This window comes from Maniola jurtina, chromosome 12, assembly GCF_905333055.1.
Source record: "Maniola jurtina chromosome 12, ilManJurt1.1, whole genome shotgun sequence".
Lineage (NCBI taxonomy): Eukaryota > Metazoa > Arthropoda > Insecta > Lepidoptera > Nymphalidae > Maniola > Maniola jurtina.
This window is the reverse complement of record NC_060040.1, coordinates 2177863-2194009: the sequence shown is the minus strand read 5'-3', so window position 1 is coordinate 2194009 and position 16147 is coordinate 2177863. Positions and strand designations below refer to the sequence as shown.

Here is a 16147-nt window from a genome sequence, read left to right as displayed (position 1 = left end):
CACTCGCGCTCACCCACGGCGGAACAGCGAGTGGCTGTGCCGGTGTGCAGGGCGTCCCCACCCCGGTTGCCATCTCAACCTGTCGCGTACAATAGTGGGCTGGCGAACGATAGGTTGAAATGGTAATAATGATCCTGTAGTAGCTATAACTAGACATTCAAGGAGAAGAGACTAGGGTATATTGAAATTTATTTCTTCAACATCATCATCATTGACAACCGATTATCATCAGAGGGCATAGGTCTCTTGTATCGACTTTCACACAGACACGTCGCGGTTTGGTACAGCGGCTCCCTGCGGCTCGTTTGATGTCATCTGTCCGCCTAGTCCTAGTGGGGGGTCCTCTAAACGCTGCGTTTTCCAGTGCGAGGTTGCCATAAGCCTAGGGACCCCAATGTTATGGTTTTTCGACCTATGTGCTCTGCCCATGCCACTTCAGCTTCACAATCCGCTGAACTACTCGTATGTCGGTTACTCTGCTTCCCCTACGGATCCCCTCATTTCTGATTTGAGAGTAGAGAAACTCCAATGTTTATTTAATTCAGAGTAATGCAAATAAGTGTGCAGATGCTCACTGCATGTGCTAGTGCTATTGAAATATCTGCAATGCCACGTTTCACTTCTCAGACTTTACTGCATTGCTCTGGGCCTCTCGATACGGCTTACATTTTAGTTTATTATTAACCTAACCCTATGAATTCGATATCCTGTTAGGCAGGCAAGTTTGATTCGGATGACTATCTGAATGAATGAATAAATTAGTTTTTTCTTATTGATCCAAGACATATTATTAAACACAACATACCTACAGCAATTTTGAGAAGTAACCCTGGCGTCGTAGTATTTAGATTTTTCGAAAGACAAATAACTAACTGCAGAATTTGAGAAACAAAAAAGTTGAAAGTAAAATAAAACCTTTTTTTAATGTACTTACTACATAGAAACTAGACAAACTAATACAAGTCGTGATTAAAAACATTAAAAAACACTACTGCCCCGCCAAAAACGAACTAAATATTAAAAAAATCACACAAAATAGCGCCATTTAGCCGCCATATTGGTATTTTTTTCAAAAAAAAAAAAATTGTAGCCAGTGTCACTTGGAATGACGTAAGTAAGCATGCTAATGAGAGCCCATTTTGGATGAATGATTACCATCTCTATGCACCCTATTTATTCAAGTATGTCTATCCATTAAAGAAACTCCTATACAATTCATGAAGCCTGAAAATATTAAACTCCTTATTTTGGACAGCCGTGTAAAAAGCTTTTATACCAGCGATAGTCTTTGTTTTATAAAGACAATAATTAATAGCTCATAAGTAGGAATATGTAGAGAGTATAAACTGCAATTCTGAATTTGGCCAGCATAATAGCCAGCAACTTATGAAAACATATCAAAATAAGCTGTAATAAATGATATTCACACCGCACTATTGGAAGTTGGAACGAAATGGGACGGAAAACTAGCGTGAATCGTGAAATATCGCCACATTTCAAAGTGGTTTAGCATCGAAGATTTATGACCTGCTCTTGCTTAACTTCTCATGCACTGTTTCTAACCTTTATGTAAATTAATATAGGTTTTTTGATAGATATCGATATTTTCGTTTTGACTGTATAATTTACTAGCTGACGCCCGCGACTTCGTCCGCGTGGATTTAGGTTTTTCGAAATCCCGTGGGAACTCTTTGGTTTTCCGGGATAAAAATTAGCCTATGTGCTAATCCAGGATAATATCTATCTCCATTCCGAATTTCAGCCAAATCCGTCCAGTAGTTTTTGCGTGAAGGAGTAACAAACATACACACACACACACACACACGCACACACACAAACGCACACACACACACACACACATACAAACTTTCGCTTTTATAATATTAGTGTGATGTGATGGATTGGTGTTACAGAAACCATATTACCCAACAGCGTGACACAAATCAGTGGTAATGTGTTCATCAGTTTCTTGCTGGTTTTTATCGATAGGGAAGATATTCAGGTCCAGTGCAGTGGTAGATTCTTTTGACGATTCTTAAAAGTACTCATAAAAGTTTATGAGAAGAAAAATCTATCTTTTTATTTCTATTTTATCCGTTTGTACACATCATTATCATCATATCAATATGGGTCTTCTTTTAGAATAATAAGGGTTTAATCCATAGTCCACCACACTGGCCAATTGTAGATTGGACTAATTGGCAGGCTTCACACACCTTTGAGAACATTATGGAGAACTCTCAGGCATGAAGGTTTCTTCACGATGTTTTTCTTCACCGTTAAATGTGTCCACGCACTCGAACTGAACTGTGCGTCGCGGCAGCGCGCTGCACGATATTCTCTTCAGCCGCGACGCGCGGCAGTGCCGCGCTACGCGGTACGCGCGTCGCGGCTGGAGAGAATATCGTGCAGCGCGCTGCCGCGACGCGCAGTTCAGCTGCAGTTCAGTTGCAGTTCAGTTCGAGTGCGTGGGCACCTTAAAGCATGTGATACTTTGTTAAAATACATATACCTAATTCCAGAAAGTTTCCAGAGATGCGGGACCAAACCCTGAACCCCATCTGAGATATTTCAATTTCCACCACACAATTTTCACCCTGATTCCTTCTAGTAAAATGTTAATTAATAATTAACTATTTACTAATTAATATTTAAAATAAAAAAGAGTAGGTAGCTGTGCAGTAAGTTGTAATTTTTGAACTTTAGCTTTTTCTCTCAAGTTTTTTCTCTGAATAGTACGTAATTAGATACCTGTCAAAGAGATTCACTGGAGTCCGGAAGCATAGCAATTAAAAATTACGCTACTTCCAAGTTCCATTTTTTTCCAGTGCATCCTTAGTTACTATCAGCTGAGATTGCATTCAATACCTAGCTTAAATAAATTAAAAGCCTGTTTCACCACCTCTCGATCTTCACCAAAATATGAAACCACCTCTAAAGTATGATTTATCAAACAAAAAAATTGGTTGTCTGTAGAGCGGGTTACTGACGATAGTTGAACGTGACAACAAAGGCTGATTGTGCTTCATTGTCGCTCGTTCCGCGCTCTCGCTTGCACTTCAAGCCTTACATGGAACGCCTCAGAGCGAGGTAACGCCGCATGAGTCATGTTTTTTCGTGCGTGCAGCCGGCTCTATCGAATTATAAGACGTTGTCACGTCAAAAAGAATCACCAAAATTGATTCATAATAATTAGCGGAGAAATCGTATAATAAACATACAAAAAAACATACAGTCGAATTGAGTACCTCCTGATTTTTTCAAGTCGGTTAAAAAAAGATATAGTTGAATTGATAACCTCCCCTTTTTTTGAAGTCGCTTAAAAAGTAAAGCTGACTGTCCGTACCTTTTTGTAGCGCCGTGCGTAGCGCAATAACCCTGCTCTCGTGCAAAAGCGTTTTCTTTTCCTTCGTATTATTTCACCTTTGTGTTCTGCCACAGCACGCGAATATCCGACTCCACACAAAGAAAACGTGTGCTTTTGTTCTTTAAAGTAAATGTAACAAATGCATGCATGAACACAAACAATGAATAAATACATAGTTTTACTTGTAATGAGAAAATCGCGGTTTTATGTATCCTTAATGTAACCCAAAAAGGTTTTTATAATTCTGACCCTAAAGCTTAAGACATATCTAGTACTTACTTACTTATAGGCGCAGTACCGAAGTGCAGTGAAGATTTTTAATTTTTTTTCCCAATCTAACCAAACTTTAGATTTTGGTGCCCACCTTCTTCCTCTGGGATTTTATCCAGGAAATGGCATCCCTGTCTTGTTTTTAGTATACCAATTTCGACCTTATGTTATTATAGTTCATATCTAAGCCGAGTTTAGGTAGGTATGTATCAGTGGCGAAGGGTGGAGATCTGAAAAAGGGAAGCCGGAGCAAAAAAAGTTCTGACCTAACAGAATATCAGCACCGTCGTCACTGATGTTTCTATGGTGCTTAAAGACCCAATTTTACCATTAATAATATAAAAAGCACTGACATTTTGAAAACCTCTGTGGCTTTGAAAAAATCTTTTAATGTAGCTGTGAAATACATCCATGCTTGCTTGCTTTATTAAATACGACCCATAACCCACACGGAATTGAAAACTATAATCATTTTAGTCTTTAGTTTAACACATACCTACACTAAACAAACTGAAACTAAATCACCGTTAACTTACACTTATTAGGTAGTTATTAAAAATCACTAACCCCAATTTATTATATATCAAAATCAAAGAATCACTAAACTTTAAATTCAAGCACGCATGTATGTTTCACGTAGGTAAACGAATGTATTAAATCACCCTTAAAAACAAAATATTAAAATAGTAGTATAAATAAATTTTTAATTTGGAGGTACGATAAGCCGGTGAGCATCGGCTTATGAACCATATTTATCTGACCTGTCAGAGAGACGAATTCGTATTCGTTCCGGGGCCACTTTAATTGGTGGTTCCATATTGGCGACCCGTAGAGTGAGACAGACTTAGTTCGCTTCACAGGGAAATGAAAGAGATGGAATGCTAAGTAGTAAGCCGGGATGGTTACGGGTTATCGAAGCTATTTTCTATTGATGATAGATTTTCCCTGACACTTATAAATTTTTAGGCGTCTTTGGTACGGTAGCATCATTCACTCTGGTAGCCTGCATGATAATAATCGAACTTTTGCCCTACATTTGTCACTAAGTACGTAGTGAGTTGTTACGTTATATTATACGAATTCTTAAAGGGAAGCCGATTGGAATCGGGTTACATGGACATTTCGCCACTGGTATGTATCCAAAAACTTCACTCCACTCCTCTCTATTAGTATAATATGTCGGCCCTAAGTATTTGCTTTTAGTACAGTTAAATAAAATATCATCATAATCATCATCCTGTGAATTTCCACTGTTGGACATAGGCCTTTCCTGTAGAGTGCCACCACACCCAGTCCTCATCAGCCTACCTCATCCAGCCATTTCCCGCCAGCCGCTTTATATCGTCGGTCCATCTTGTTGTCGGTCCATCCAATAAAATATGCACTTTGAAAATAAGTAGGTACCCAAGTACCTAAATGTTTCCAAGTCCAGCTGATGCAAGATTGTTTTAATTTGTGATAGTCTTTTCCATTTTGTAATGCATTTCGTGACCTTAATGTTCCAAACCATATAAAAGAAACTCACAAAAATGTTTTCAGAAAAGACCCACAGTGTTTTTAATTTTTTTAATCAACTAAAAGTTAGCGCATTACCGTGATCTCACTCCGGTACTTAAATGCTATTGTGAAAAGGGTGCAGTTTAAAATGCCAGCGGAGTAACCTGAAACCCATCGCCAGTACACTACTGAGCACGGGTTTCCTGTCAGAATGAGAAGGGTTTACAGTTTAGGCCATATACTTTCCTATACATATAATAAAATTACGTGATAAAAAACTAGTTTATAAAAGCATGTTAAAAATGGTTAAAATAATGCAAATTAAACATTTATGGGCAGGCGTAAGGTCTCTATACGAAGAATAAAATAAAAAAACAAAAATAAAAAAAACTCAGGTTCCACCGAGATTTGAACTCGGATCGCTGGATTCAGAGTCCAGAGTGCTAACCGTTACACCATGGAACCGATGTTATAAAGTTCGAAAATACTGATCAAATGGCGCGCGTATGTTCGTGTAGCTGTATATTCGTGTGGTATGTAGTACTTTCTAAAATAAATTATGACGTGCTGAACGCTGAACGATAGCCACCGAGCTCCACATTTATTTTTAATCCATCCAAGGTTTTCCACGAAAAATGATTTTAATATCCCTCAGTGAAGCAGCAATGTAGAACCAACCAATGTCCAATAAGCGGTCTGTAATAAAATAATTTGTTATTTATACATAATACATCAGCTGTCTGTCCATCTGTCCGTCTATCGTGTCTGTTAAGAAAACCTAAAAGGTACTTCCTGTTGACCTAGAATCATGAAATTTGGAAGGTAGATAAGGGGAAAAATCCGAAAACCGTGAATTTGTGCCTATGTAACCACACAAAAATAAATTAAAATGTGTTTAAATTTTCAAAGTAAGATAACTATACCAAGTGGGATATCATATGTACGGGCTTTACCTGTAGATTCTAAAACAGATTTTTATTTATTTTTATGCATATTACTTTTTGATTTATCGTGCATAATGTCGGAAAAATATCCGAGTACGGAACCCTCGGTGCGCGAGTCTGACTCACACTTGGCCGGTTTTTTAATGTGATGCAAGTAACCACAAATTCACGGTTTTCGGGTATTTACCTTTACTTGTGCTATAAGACCAACTTACCTTCCAAATTTCATGATTAGGTCAAGGGGAAATATTCTATAGGGTTTCTTGACAGAGGCGACAGACAGACAAGGAAGTGGTCCTACAAGGGTTCCTTTTTTCTTTTTGTGGCACGGAACTGAACCAGAAGTGAGCAGGTTCTCGTTGTATTTGTGAAGCAATTGCCGGTACTTGTGTTGGTATGGGAAGTAGCCGAGCGGCCTTTTACGCCTTGCTGACGTATGTGGCCCACGTATGAGGTTAAAGTAAAGAGAGAAACAAAATACAACTTTAAAATGACTTTATTAAGGTTTATTATACATTAGCAAGGGCAGGTATAATATCTTCGTACACGGTGATGCCGTCGAGGAACACAGAAGCGCGCAGGCTCTCGTTGTGTTCGTGAAGCGCGGGGCGCGTGTGTCTGTATGGGAAGAAGCCGAGCGCGCTTACGCCTAGCTCACGTATATATCGCGAATCAGTACCGGCTGGAAACGTGCGCACTTTTAGAGGCACTTTGCTGAAATAAACAAGAAATAAACGGATTAACGGTGAAACGTAACAATAAGAGGAATCCCCTTGGCAACCTGGGCGGTCTACTTGGCTTTTGGAGCGAGCTTGGATGATTGGAGCGATGACTTCGATGGGGAGGGGCAATGTACGCACGACAGACGGAAATGTTTAAGAGCGGAAACCAGCTCAGAAAGAAGAAAGAAAAAGAAGTGGGGAATAGTGAGTAACAATGTCCTCAAAGGGGTGTGAAGTCTGCCGATCTGCACTTAACCAGTGTGACAGATTATGGCCAAATCCTTCTCCATTCTGAGAGGAGACTCGTGCTCAGTAGTCAGCCGGCGATGGGTTGATGATGATGACGATGATGATGAAATGGATTAGAGTAGGAATTGTGTATGTCTTAGATGACTTGTACTAGTGCTTTTTGGGTGTGAAGGGTACGAGATTTTTACAACTTTGCATTAATTCGTTATTATTTCAGCCTGTGGACGTCCAATATTGAACATAGGTCTTCCCTAGTGAGTACCACTACCTACTGTTCTCAGCCTTTCTCATCCAGCTGCTTCCCGCTATCCTCGCCATATCATAATCCACCGTATTGGAGGCCTCCCTACACTTAACTTGCCGCGTGTCTAGCTGGCCACCAGATTAGTATTCCCTGTGCTATTACTATTTGAAGTTACCACAATAACTCAGGTTTTGGGTATACTCACAGCTTGTCGACAGCAGCTTTGAAGGCCACCCAGTAGGGGTTGGAGTCGTCAACGCGCGTAGGTGCCACGTGGTCGGCCTTCTGCAGAAACTCATACGTCACTCCGTCGCCTGCTTCCGAGCACCACTGCTTCATCTAGATTTCGAAGTAAAGGGACTTTTGATTACCCAATAATTTTTTTATTCAACGACTAATTAGCCTTTTGGACTAAGGACTAGTGCTACAAAATCGAAAGATGAGTTGTTTCTGTCAATCGGAACAAAAAGTAGAAAAGATGTCAGTATTAAAATATTTTGTAAAGAAAGTGAAAGCCATAAGCCCATGCATACTTACCATATTTTCGAATTCCACAACGTTGACAGATAAAGCTAAACGTAAGTCGAAGGTGACGGACAACTTTTCTGGAATTACGTTGCTCTGGATGCCACCCTGTGCAAATTCAAAATAGTAAAAATATTATTGTAGATAAAAACTTACAAACAGTTATCTTAGGTATTCTAGAAAGCTTCTGGCTATAATTTTTTTTGAAGACCATAAAAGTGGTATATTACCGGGTTAAAGGTACCTAGATATTTAATGCCATTTTGTTCTCCAGATTTTGATATTCCTGCTAAGACGTGTCAATCTCTTTTTAACCCCCGACCCAAAAAGAGGGGTGTTATAAGTTTGACGTGTGTATCTGTGTATCTGTGTATCTGTGTGTCTGTGTATCTGTGTATCTGTGTGTCTGTGTATCTGTGTATCTGTGTATCTGTGTATCTGTCTGTGGCATCGTAGCGCCTAAACGAATGAACCGATTTTAATTTAGTTTTTTTTGTTTAAAAGGTGGCTTGATCGAGAGTGTTCTTAGCTATAATCCAAAAAAATTGGTGCAGCCGTTTAAGAGTTATCAGCTCTTTTCTAGTATTCTTGTATAAAAGAAGGTTACATAACCGTTAGGTTCATAATATTATGTCAATAGACAAATGTCAAGCTGTCAAGATGGACGTTGCCTAAATACATAATTATTTATTTGAAAATGATGTTTTGGAAAACTCAGATACTTTGGATCGTCGGGGGTGTTATAAATTTTTAATTTACACTTGTACCCTAAATAATCTTAGACTGAGACTTGACCTTGATTAACAACTGTTGCCTGTAGATATACCTAATATATTTTTGTACTGACTTTAGGAATGTACAACCGAAAGATCGTTTATTTACACTGCACTGTGCAAGTTTTCTGCAAGTTTTCTAATTTGCTAATGCTGATTGCCACATTCCGTGTTTTTTCTAAATATTTATTTTTGCTTTTCTACTAGAAAGTAAATTCCACAAGTTTTATACCAGTGATACTTTGCTTAAACAATGAGAAAATGAATTGGCTGCGATCTCTTTGTAGGGGAGAAATCATTCAAATTAAAATACCTACCTAGCGATTGCGTTAATTTTGTTGTTTTTTATAACATATTTTGTTCTCCAGGGTTTAGTTCCAATTAAAAGCTTTTGAATTTCTTTTATAATTAGTAAATAATCGTATACACACATTTTGACGTAATTGAACGTACTTTTTTTTTAAATGGTTAGCAAACTTTAAACTATCAGCGAATCCCAGTCCTATGAATTTTGGTAATTCATAGTAAGTCTAAGTATATTAAGTATGTGCATTTTAAGTAGTTAAATATCACTTGGTTTAATGGTAAAGGAGCATGGTGAGGAAACCTGCACGCCGGAGAGTTCTCCATTGTTTTCAAAGGTGTATGAAGTCTGCCAATCCGCACTTGGCCAGCCTGAAACCCTACTCATTTTAAGAAGAGACTGGTGTTCAGTAGTGGGCCGGCGATGGGTTGTTGATGATGAAGGATAATACATACATTTAACATGGTGAGATTTACAGAAGTGACGTCTGCTGTGGTCAATTCGGGATCATTTTCGAGCTTCGTTTTGGATTCTTTACGCAGGTCCATGAACTTGTCGATGATATAGCGAATCTGAAAATAAAAATCCATACTTTATCCATAAGCTGTACTGAAAATTATTATAAATGCAAAAGTGTGTCTATTTGTCTGCTAGCTTTTCTAGGCCCATCCGTTAAACCGATTTTGATGAAAATTAGTACAAAGGTGGCTTGCATATCGGGGAAGGACATAGGCTTCTTTGATCCTGGAAAATCAAAGAGTTCCTTCGGGATTTTTAATAAAACCTTAATCCATATGCACGAAATAATTGCGAACATCATCTACTTGGTCTTTACTTGGTACAGCTGAGGCAGCTTGTATCTTGGAGATTGACCTACTACGTTAAATACATTTTATCCGGTAAATCAAAGAGTTCCCACGGGAATTTTAAACTTAAATCCACGCGGATGAAGTTGCATCCATTTCTTAAAATATAAATGCAAAATGGATAGAAGTATGCACAGATAAATGAATTTTAATAGTACCTAACTTATGTAAATGTCAATACCGGTGTTTCCTCGATAAGATAAACTCATACATTTGCATTGTTCAAGCAACAGAGTTCAGCCAGCCGATCTGGATAGACAGTAACTTATTGGTCGGAGGCTGGAGGCTCGCCAAACGTTGATGAAATCGATTTATAATTCACAACCAACATTCAGGCAGATAATTAATGCTGACCTAGCTGCGGAGCATATTTTAGTTGAGGCTCTCAAGGGCCGGTAACGACAGAACTCTATACCTAAATGTAATCCCATAATAAGATCATAGCTTAAGTCCCTGCGTAATATCTATAAACATATTATACCTGTCTACGATTTTCATCGTTTATTATAATTGTTATATTTTGCTAAACGGTTAAACGGATTATGCTTTTTTAGAGTTAGACCTCAAATTGCCAACTTAGACCTCATTGTTTCTCAGGCATGATTGTCATCAAGCACAAGCCTATCTCACAATAATAATAAAAAACTTCATGCAGTATTCACCAACCTTCTCCCCGGAGTTGTCCGGGAGTAGGAGCGAGCCGTGCCCGGACTTCCCGGGACATATCACTTTCACGTCTGAAAGAGAAGATAAATTATAGTTTCAATTTACACTACCGATATTGTTTCGTTAGGTTTCGTTAGATAGTAAACCAAGCAAAGCAACCGACCATGCAAGTTCAATGGATAAAAACATTAGTGCTAGTAAAAAATAGAGCTTTAATCTTCGGAAACCTCGATAAAAGATGGCAGCCTCAAAACAGCTGTTCTGTTTATTTTATTTAGTTTTAGACTAGCGCTTGGCTTGGCACTTTTTGGCAAGTGATGATGCATCCTAAGATAAAGCGCGCTTGCTTAGAACATGTCTATTCACTCTTGATTTGAAGGTATAGACAGCAAGGAAGGTGAACACGAACGTCTGAAAACTATCTGAGGTATACTCTCCAGTCATGATTTTTTACTAAAATGTTATTTGTACTTACGCCATATACTCCTCTCGGCGTTGTAGACCACGAAGCTATCATCAGGACTGGCCAGGCCTTCATCCAACGCGAACCCAACGTTCATGCTTCGGTAGTGTTCAGACTTCACGAACTCGCCCATTCCATTACCTCCACCCACTTCTTCATCTATGACATAGACATCCATACTAATATTATAAATGAGAATGTGTCTGTCTGTCGTTACACAATTACGGTAAACAATTGATATAAGCTATGGTAAAAAAAAACGCCGTGAGAAAACCTGCATGCCTAAAAGTTCCGTTAAAGTTCTCAAAGATGTATGGAGTCTGTCTTTCCATACCTAGGCAGCGTGGTGGTTTATAGCCTAGACCCCTCTTATCATTCTGAGAGGAGAGTAGACCTGTGCTCAGTAATGAGCCGGCGCGGCGATGGGTGGGGATGATCATGATGATGATGTGCATATTACTACCTCGGGCAGGTTTTTATTATAAAACCAGTTAACTAAATCCAATGCTGCCAACTATGAAAGTTTTTTTAAAAGCTTTGCTGTACTCGCTGCCAACTTTGTTCAGTTGAATCAACATTTTCAATCGCTGAAGTTTAATTCGATGGAATTTTTAAGTATCAGAGATAAAGAGTTTAATACATTTCGCTTTTTATTGACCTGGGCATAAAGCAACGGGTCCATCCGAATGTGGCTCTAAGGTGCAGCACACACCGGCAAAGTGGAGTGGAGACCGCAATGCAGTCGCAGTGATTTTTATTGCGAATGCTTAGGTACGCTTTTAAGTCTAAACGCGTTTGCCTAGACCTAGAAGATGTCTATTTACTCTTGAAGGTGTTTAGTTTATACGTTAGAGGAAACACGGACGCCGAAAAGACATTCTACACCTTAGTGATTCGTAACAGAAACGTTTAGGTGTAGATTAGATTGGATGTCGATTGTCGACATAAGGACTGACCACATAAGGATGCTAACGTTCACGGTTTCTCGCCTTTAGTGGTGAAATAGTGAAGGAGGAACCAGTATGTGAAAGCCTTGATCACACTCTCCAAATAATATCCCATAAAACACAAAAGAAACAGGCAACATCGTGTAGGTGTTGTAAACTGTTCAGCTCTGGCAAGTTACTTGCACTATGTAAATACTCGTAGCAAGTAAATTCCGCAATTTCTTATTGCAGACAAACTTCTACAAGTTTCATTTTTGGTAGACACCTTGCTTTAGGTTAAGCCATGAAGTCGGAAACCTTGATGCCTATTTGAATTTAGAATATTTTATATTTTGGTTGGCCTCCAAAGTGGGTGATATCGCAGACCAACACGAAGCTTTTTAGTACCTACTTTAAAAATATGTCCATGATAGACTAGACCAGTCTGTGGCGTGACGAAGACTAGGCATAAAAAGCTCAAAAAATTTAAAATCAATAACACAACTGCCCAAAAAGGAGTGTAGGACTTGTAAATTAGAGAAGTCGGAACTGGGAAGATTTTTTAAATTCAGATACAGGTTAGCCTTGACTGCAATCTTACCTGGTGGTAAGTGATGATACAGTCTTAGATGGAAGCGGGTTAACCTGAAAGGGATATGGCAGTTTTCCCATACTACTTTGGTGTCTACACGGCATCGTATCGGAACGCTAAATCGCTTGGCGGCACGGCTTTGCTGGTAGGGTGGTAACTAGCCACAGCCGAAGCCTCTTACCAGAATAAATAAGTCATGGCTACGAAGTATAAGGCAGTGGCCTGGAAAAAAAACAGCAGAAAACCATTCCGCTTAGTCATAGACAAGAAGTAGTTTTGAAAACTGACTGCTGATATTTAGTAATGGAGACATACAAGAAACAGAAGAGGATGAAGCGAAGACCGTGCTCTGGAAAAAATATACAGGAGAACTAACCTGGTACAAAGCTCAAATGAAGAGTCCTCTTCAGCCTAATGCCCTTATTCTTCAGTCGCTTCACCGCCTCGATGTACTGAACGCCCGTGGTCTTCATGTCTTGAACTCCTCGTGCATAGATCACGCCGTCCACTATGCGCGCTTCGAACGGAGGGTAGATCCAGCTTTTCTAGAACATTACAAAACACGTGAGGCCTCGTGGTCAGATCACGTGTACACTTACACAAATGGTAGCAGGTTCAAATCTTGGTTAGTCACCTCTCAGTTTTGTATAACGAATTATGATTTTTTGCAACTTTTGGTAACCCATACACATAAGTTGAAAAAGTATAAAGATTGATATAAGTATATCTACATGTAATTTCCCAAATTACTAATAACATAATTGGAATTAATGTTTCGATAAAATATAATCCCAAAAACTCATCCATAATTCAGCATTTTTATACAGTACGAGTAGATAGTACAGTAGGTACAATTTTTAATACCCATCAAAAATTGTAGAACCCATAGGATTCGAACCTGCGTTTTCTGGGTTTGCACCCGACGCTCTGATCGCACGATTGTGATTTGAACGGTTCACTCAATTCTAAAGTGACTCGCCCATTTCGCATAAACACGCATTCGCATAATACTAGTTATACGAAACATGGATGCAATTAATCCAATTATCATAATGCCTTCCGATTGGTCGACACTCTCGCATTAATTGGCTAAAATCATAAATTCACAGTTTCAGCAAGAGCATAATCATAACAAATGATGACCGCAACGCAATAGGTCCTTAAATAGAGTATCGTGATTTTGAACACCATAAAATTTTAACTAAGAAAGAAGAAAAAATCCCTTGAACAGCAATATATATGTCCTTGCCCTTGAATAATAAACCCCATATTGAATTCTACTTAGTGGGAACACCGTCGAAGGGAGTTGGTTCCGTCTTCCACAGTTTGCATGTGCGTGGAAAAAAAGATCTGGTACAGCGAAAAAAGGTCTGGTACTGTGCTGTGCACGTAGTTACCTATTACCCATAAAAAATTATTCCTGACTAGCTGACGCCCGCAACTTCGTCCGCGTGGATTTAGGTTTTTCGAAATCCCGTGGGAACTCTTTGGTTTTCCGGGATAAAAAGTAGCCTATGTGCTAATCCAGGATATTATCTATCTCCATTCCAATTTCAGCCAAATCCGTCCAGTAGTTTTTGCGTGAAGGAGTAACAAACATACACACACACACATACACACACACACACACACATACAAACTTTCGCCTTTATAATATTAGTGTGATTCAAAAATCCCTCTTCAATAATTTTAAGTGTCAAGACAACTGGATGGCAATTTTTGGGTCAAAACTAACTGAGTAGTTGGAGTCTCAATTGCTCAACTGAAATAAAACAGCATCCCAACGGTAATTTTGCTCGGCATGCAGTCCAAATGCAGTCCGTTTATCTGAATTGCTAGACCCTAAGGTTTAAGTTAAAACAAACCTCAAAAACTGGCACAACGTCCATATGCGAGTTGAGCAGGATACTAGGCAGGCTGGGTTCCAGCCCTTCCCAGGTTATCACGAGCACTGGTTTCTTGGGCACCACTTCGTACACCTGGACAGGTAGACCCAACTCTGATGCTTGACGTCTGAGATATGCGATGCACTCATCTGTAAACAAGCGTATTTTTCAAAACTCTTACTTTACTCTGTTCTTAGGATACCGTACCTACCTCAAAAACAAATCCGCCTGTCTGTCAAGGTTCTTTTTCTCAGGAACGTATTGAAATTATCAAATACCTATTTAAATCTAGGATCCCTTGGATAGAGATAAAAATCAAGCTTCTAAGTGACAACGCAATAACAAATACCTACGGCCATTTTCGAAGCTACGTGCGTTTTTACCAATTAATTTTATTACTTTCTTTAACTGGTACTGGAAATTTTCATAGGCGGCGGTAATCACCTATCATCAGGTAAAACCTGCATGAGAAAGCTTGCCTGAGATTTCTCCATAATGTTCTCAAAGGCACGGTTTGACGATGTACTTCGTAAAATTGTGTCAAAGGTGTGTGAAGTCAATTAATTTACACTTGGCCAGCGTGGTGGGCATAATAAGCTATAAGTCATGTTTTTTTAATGACAAAAGTTGGGACCTATGTCCAGCTGTGGGACTTACGTACCGTAATTAATATTGGGATGGACGCTGCGTATTCGGAGGTAATCCCGCAGATTACTCACGGCGGGATCGTTAGCGTAGTCCGTCATTGTTGCGATATTGCGGGATACACTTTTTACCTCAGAAATGGCACACTTTTCTTTCAGACACGTTTGTACCCGACTGCACCAGAAGAAGGGTAATGTTTTTGAAATGTGTATTTCATTCTATTTATTAACTGTACAAATAGTTGCATATAATTATGTTTTATATTTGAATTTTAACCGCAGTGTTGATAATAAGTGGGTAGATTGGGGATAGATGCCCCAACATACCGAGTACATATTTTTTTCCAAACAGTCATATAAATCATTACAATGACATAATTTTACAACTTTTACAGTAAAAGAACTCCTTAAATCTAGATCTAGAGAGCTATAGATTCTACAACACCGAAAAGGTAAACACAATAATTGTAATATAATATAGTATTAGTATAGATAAGATTAGAAGATAAGATTAAAAAAAAAACATAATTGAATAATGTAATTTGTATTCTGACCCCAACTCACTCGCTTCCTATTTATTTATCGAAAAAAACCGCAATATTTATTACTATGTTCAGATAACGACAAAATTTCCATTGCATAACTTTATCTATGACCCATAAATTATTTGCTATAAAAAATATGTCACATTTTGTACCCACCTACTTATACCTATTTTGCGGTGGATGATTGTACCTATATAGGAGTACCTACTTGATAGGTATAACTAGTATATAGCTAAGCTAAGCTACTAAATATTTTATTAAACTACTTTGACTAGTAGGCCGCGAAGATATTTAAAAATATTATATGAATTTTAGGTCAGAAAAAAACGATGTTATGTAAACTTCAGATGAAGTCACGGACAACGTCTTTGAATAAACAAAAGTTAAAGTTAAAGTTGCCTAAGATTTTTTGGTTGTCATAACTAGGCAAATGAAGTAAGTTTTAACTGCAATACTGAATTTGGCCTGCATATAACCAGCAACTTATGGAAACATATCAAAATAAGCTGCAATAAATGATATTCACACCGCACTATTGGAAGTTGGAACGAAATGGATCGGAAAACTAGCGTGAAACTTGAAAATAATATCTCCAAATATCAAAGAGGTTTAGAATAGAAGATTTATGACCTGCTCCTGCTTAACTTTCTCATGCACCGTATTT

At 38.6% G+C, this 16147-nt stretch overlaps 2 protein-coding genes and 1 non-coding gene across 3 annotated transcripts in view; 1 reads left to right on the top strand and 2 right to left on the bottom strand.

The window, feature by feature from the left end:
- LOC123870175 overlaps nt 1-16147 on the top strand; it is a 99277-nt gene that overhangs the window by 32822 nt on the left and 50308 nt on the right. The gene's annotated exons all lie outside the window — the stretch shown is intronic.
- Nucleotides 5528-5599, bottom strand: Trnaq-cug. The gene has a single exon. It is a non-coding gene; the product is annotated as a tRNA-Gln (tRNA).
- On the bottom strand, nt 6559-15186 carry LOC123870177 (aminoacylase-1-like). Its single transcript, XM_045913377.1, has 9 exons — nt 14956-15186; nt 14274-14443; nt 12785-12953; nt 10903-11049; nt 10428-10498; nt 9351-9467; nt 7831-7926; nt 7499-7632; nt 6559-6792 (listed from the first exon to the last, which is right to left on the bottom strand). Exons 1-9 carry the CDS (start codon nt 15038-15040, stop codon nt 6588-6590), a joined length of 1194 nt encoding a protein of 397 aa, XP_045769333.1. The 5' UTR covers nt 15041-15186; the 3' UTR covers nt 6559-6587.